At 38.5% G+C, this 3,882-nt stretch overlaps 1 protein-coding gene across 1 annotated transcript; it reads left to right on the top strand.

The window, feature by feature from the left end:
• Positions 1–358: 358 nt before the first annotated feature.
• LOC131055584 (7-deoxyloganetin glucosyltransferase) lies at positions 359–2,517 on the top strand. The gene is made up of 3 exons (XM_057990052.2): positions 359–468; positions 562–1,152; positions 1,236–2,517. The coding sequence occupies exons 2-3, from the start codon at positions 639–641 to the stop codon at positions 2,162–2,164; spliced, it is 1,443 nt and encodes a 480-aa protein (XP_057846035.1). The 5' UTR covers positions 359–468; positions 562–638; the 3' UTR covers positions 2,165–2,517.
• The last annotated feature ends 1,365 nt before the right edge of the window (positions 2,518–3,882 follow it).

The following is a 3,882-nucleotide window of genomic DNA, read 5'->3' as shown; positions in this document are numbered from 1 at the left end:
AAGTTGAAAGATGAGTTAAGGGCAGCGAGTCAACACTTTCAAATCTCAAACAGATGTCAAATTTAGCCGCGTTCATCTACAATCGAGATTCTCACTTCTGAATACATTCGTTGTAAGATTATTTGTTTATCTTCAATATATTTTATATGTTTTTTATCTTAATTTTTAATTTATTCTGTACCATTAATGTAGAAGACTACTCAATAGAAAGAAAATATCTTGATATCTTCATATACGACAAACTATAACTAAAAGTATAGGCATTCTTTGGTATTCAGCGATTAAAGACGAGAGAAATTAGCTGGCGCAATTTTACATATACTCGTGGATTTGACCAGCTGTGGGACACTGCCATTGGCTTACATATCAATATGAATAATAATTCAATATCATCATATCTTCGCAGGGTACAGTGTTCATATTTAATCCAATGGAGGAGCGGGTTTTCATGTAGTGGGCATACCGTTGGTAGGTAGAAAGATTATTATTTGTTTATACATTTCTAAAAATAAAGTCGTACACGACCGAGTCATTTCTTATTAATTAATGGTGAAATTTCAGGTTTATACATGGGTTTTCAGACATATTTGGATTGAAAAGCGGAAATAAGCACCTGAAAAGACTGGAAAGGAAAAATCATGGCTGGAGAGAGGAGACCTCATGCTGTTCTGGTTCCTTTCCCCGCCCAAGGCCATATCAATCCCATGATGCGGCTGGCGAACAAATTGGTTGAACAAGGATTTGTAATCAGTTTCGTCAATACCGATTACAACCATTTTCGTATTGCACAGGCCAACAAATCCATCGCCAATGGCTTTGATTCTCGGGAAGGTAAAAGTCATGGCGCTATTCGTTGGGTAGTCGTCCCAGATGGCCTTCCTCCCACCGATACTCGCACAGACATAGCCAGTTTGTGCCATGTGACAGAAAACATCATCGTTTCCTTCATCGACAATCTCATTGGGGAGATGAAAAAGCAGAACCCTCAGGAGAACATCTGTTTGATAACGGACTGTATGGCGTCCACCGCGTTAGATGCAGCCAAACGCCACCGAATTCCAATGGCTGCTCTCTGGACCTCACTTACTGCCACCTATGCCATGCTCTATAATTTGCCCAATCTCATCTCCTCCTCTCTTCTTCCTTCAAATGGTAAGCCCCTCAATTCTCTTTGATTTTATGAAGGCATGGAATTCTAAGATAATGGAGTAGTTTTATGTTTGAATGCTTTACAGGAGTCCCCAAGGATTGTACGATGGTGAAATACCTTCCCTCCATGCTGCCTCTCTGCTCTGCACAGCTTCCTTGGGCTGTTGGATTCAACGAAACCCAGCAAGAGTTTATCTTCCGCTTCATTGAGCGTTACATGGAAAGAACGAGAGAGCTCAAGTGGGTGTTATTCAATTCTTTCTATCATCTGGAAGCCCCTATAATCGATGCCCTAATCGCCCAAGGAGCATCGGTCTGTTCAATTGGTCCCTGTATCCCTTCTCCCCGTCTGAATGGGGAAGTTCATTCAGATATCACGGCGAACTTCTGGTCAGAGGAAGCAGAATGTCTGGAGTGGCTAGACAAGCAGTCTCATAATAGTGTGGTGTACGTGTCCTTCGGAAGCCTGGCAATAGTGAACCAGAGACAGTTAGAAGAATTTGCGCTGGGTTTGGAGGCTACCCAGAAACCGGTTCTGTGGGTTCTGCGAAGTGATCTCATGGACGGTTCAAGCGCTGTACTTCGTCCAGGATTCATGGAAGCCACCAAAGATCGGGCATATTTTGTGCCATGGTGTCCACAGATGCAGGTTCTTTCTCATCCTTCTATTTCTTGTTTTATCACTCACTGTGGATGGAATTCCATAGTGGAGAGCATCGCCATGGGAGTGCCCATGCTCTGCTGGCCTTACTTTGCAGATCAGTTTTTGAACTGTGTTTATGTGGTAGACATGTGGAAGATTGGGCTGGCTTTTATTACAGACAGCGATGGAACAGTAAGAAAGGGGGAGATCGAGAAGGCGGTGCGGATAGTGTTTGAAGATGAGACAATGAAGACAAGAGTGATGAAATTAAGGGAGAAAGCAAAAGATGCAGTGAAGGGCGAAACAGGATCCTCTTCTGCAAATTTTCAAAACTTTGTGAAGGCGATGAGGGAGGAAATCTGTGACAAATAACTGTTGTTTGAGGAGGCGTTGTTCTGTCCTGTTCATCGTCCTGTATGGCGCTACTTCCTCAATTATTTTCCCTGCCCTGCCTCCAGCTTAGTCTCTTCATAATTTAGTGTAGAGAATACTGTTCTAATAAAGGCATAGTCCAACTTCTGCAGGGCGATCTTTATACAGAGATCAGAAAGTTGTATTCAGATTTTCAATTACATAATACAATCAAAAGTGCATTCATACCTATAGGTAATGCGCTTCTCCAACAAATGGATGGAAACAACGTTTTGTCTGAAATCTCAATGGTAAGGAATATTTTGTATATTAATTTTCATCGGCTCTCCTAAAATTTGAGTCATTTTTCGGTACACTCTGATATGCATATTTAAAGATAGACAGTTTATATTTAAGAACATAAATTGGAGCACATGGATTGGAGCAATATCCTCTGCCCTGTGGGGTTAGCTAATATTTATCTTACTTCTCCTGAATGTTCAATTTAGGAAGGAATTCACACTACTTTTGGTTAATCTATGGGGGAAAAAAATGTTTTCTAAGATTTGCTAGTAGAATTAGTTGGGTTTATAGGTGTTTTTTACAGAAATTATTAAATATGTTATTGTGTGAATGTTTAATTGAGAGTTCACTTTAATTAACAAGTGGTATAGTGCAAAGGAAAAAGGAAAAAGTTGTACAACAAAGTTGTACTAGTAATTTCTATGTTAATTTAGAGTTTTATAAATACGAATTGTCTATTGAATGTTTAATCTTATTTTCCTTTCTTTGAATGTTTAATCTTATTTTCCTTTCTTGTAGACTTTGTAAGTTTTTTTCTTAACTTATAAGCAATTATGATGAATTCTAACTTTCTTAGATTTATCAATTCGTAATTCTAACATTTTTTCAAGATAGCTTTAGTGGATATTACAAGGAATTATCATAGGTACAAGGATTCTACTATTTTTACCCTTTTAATGCATTTATGTAGTTTTACTTTTTGTGATAATCATGTAGTTTTGTCCCACCAAAGAATATGTTAGACTATATAGGATATCTAGATTTGAGCAATGATTGAGTGTGGACATTGGATAGGATACACATATTTTTATTTTTATTTTCATCGATATTTGTCAAGCATTGTATGCCTTAGATTTCACAATGTAAGATTTGGCTATGAAGGTAGCCACCCATGATCTAGAGGCCTAATGAAAAGCACAAGAACAAGAGAGAAACAATGTGACAAGAATAAATTATATTCCTATCAATGATGCAATAGAATCAATCAGTGGAATTGAATGAGAGTGGAAAGCAAACCCCTTAGTTGAGTATGCCAATATAAGATAGAGGACTGGATAAGATTATGACAAGTGTCTTAATCTTATGACATGATACATAGTGTGATAACTTATCACCCACCTTTGGTGGAAAAGAGGTGTGATACATCCACTAAAGGTAGATCACCAACCTATGGTGGAACAATGATAACATGATAAAACCATTAAAGGTAGAAGTTCCACATGAGGTAGAAAGTGGTAATGTGATAACTACACTAAAGTGGCAGCTCCTAAAAGCTCCTCTTTGGTCCCTATATAAGTTTAAGTGGCATGTAATTAGGACCTAGGTGAAGAACTAACAAGGTACAACACCTTAATTACACTAGCACCCCCCCTTAAATGCAAAATAGGGAGAATGTAAGAAAATGCAAATAATGCAAGGTGGGTCCCGACAACTAG

This window comes from Cryptomeria japonica, chromosome 10 (assembly GCF_030272615.1).
Source record: "Cryptomeria japonica chromosome 10, Sugi_1.0, whole genome shotgun sequence".
Lineage (NCBI taxonomy): Eukaryota > Viridiplantae > Streptophyta > Pinopsida > Cupressales > Cupressaceae > Cryptomeria > Cryptomeria japonica.
The sequence above is the reverse complement of the archived record's forward strand: the minus strand, read 5'-3'. Positions and strand labels throughout refer to the sequence as shown.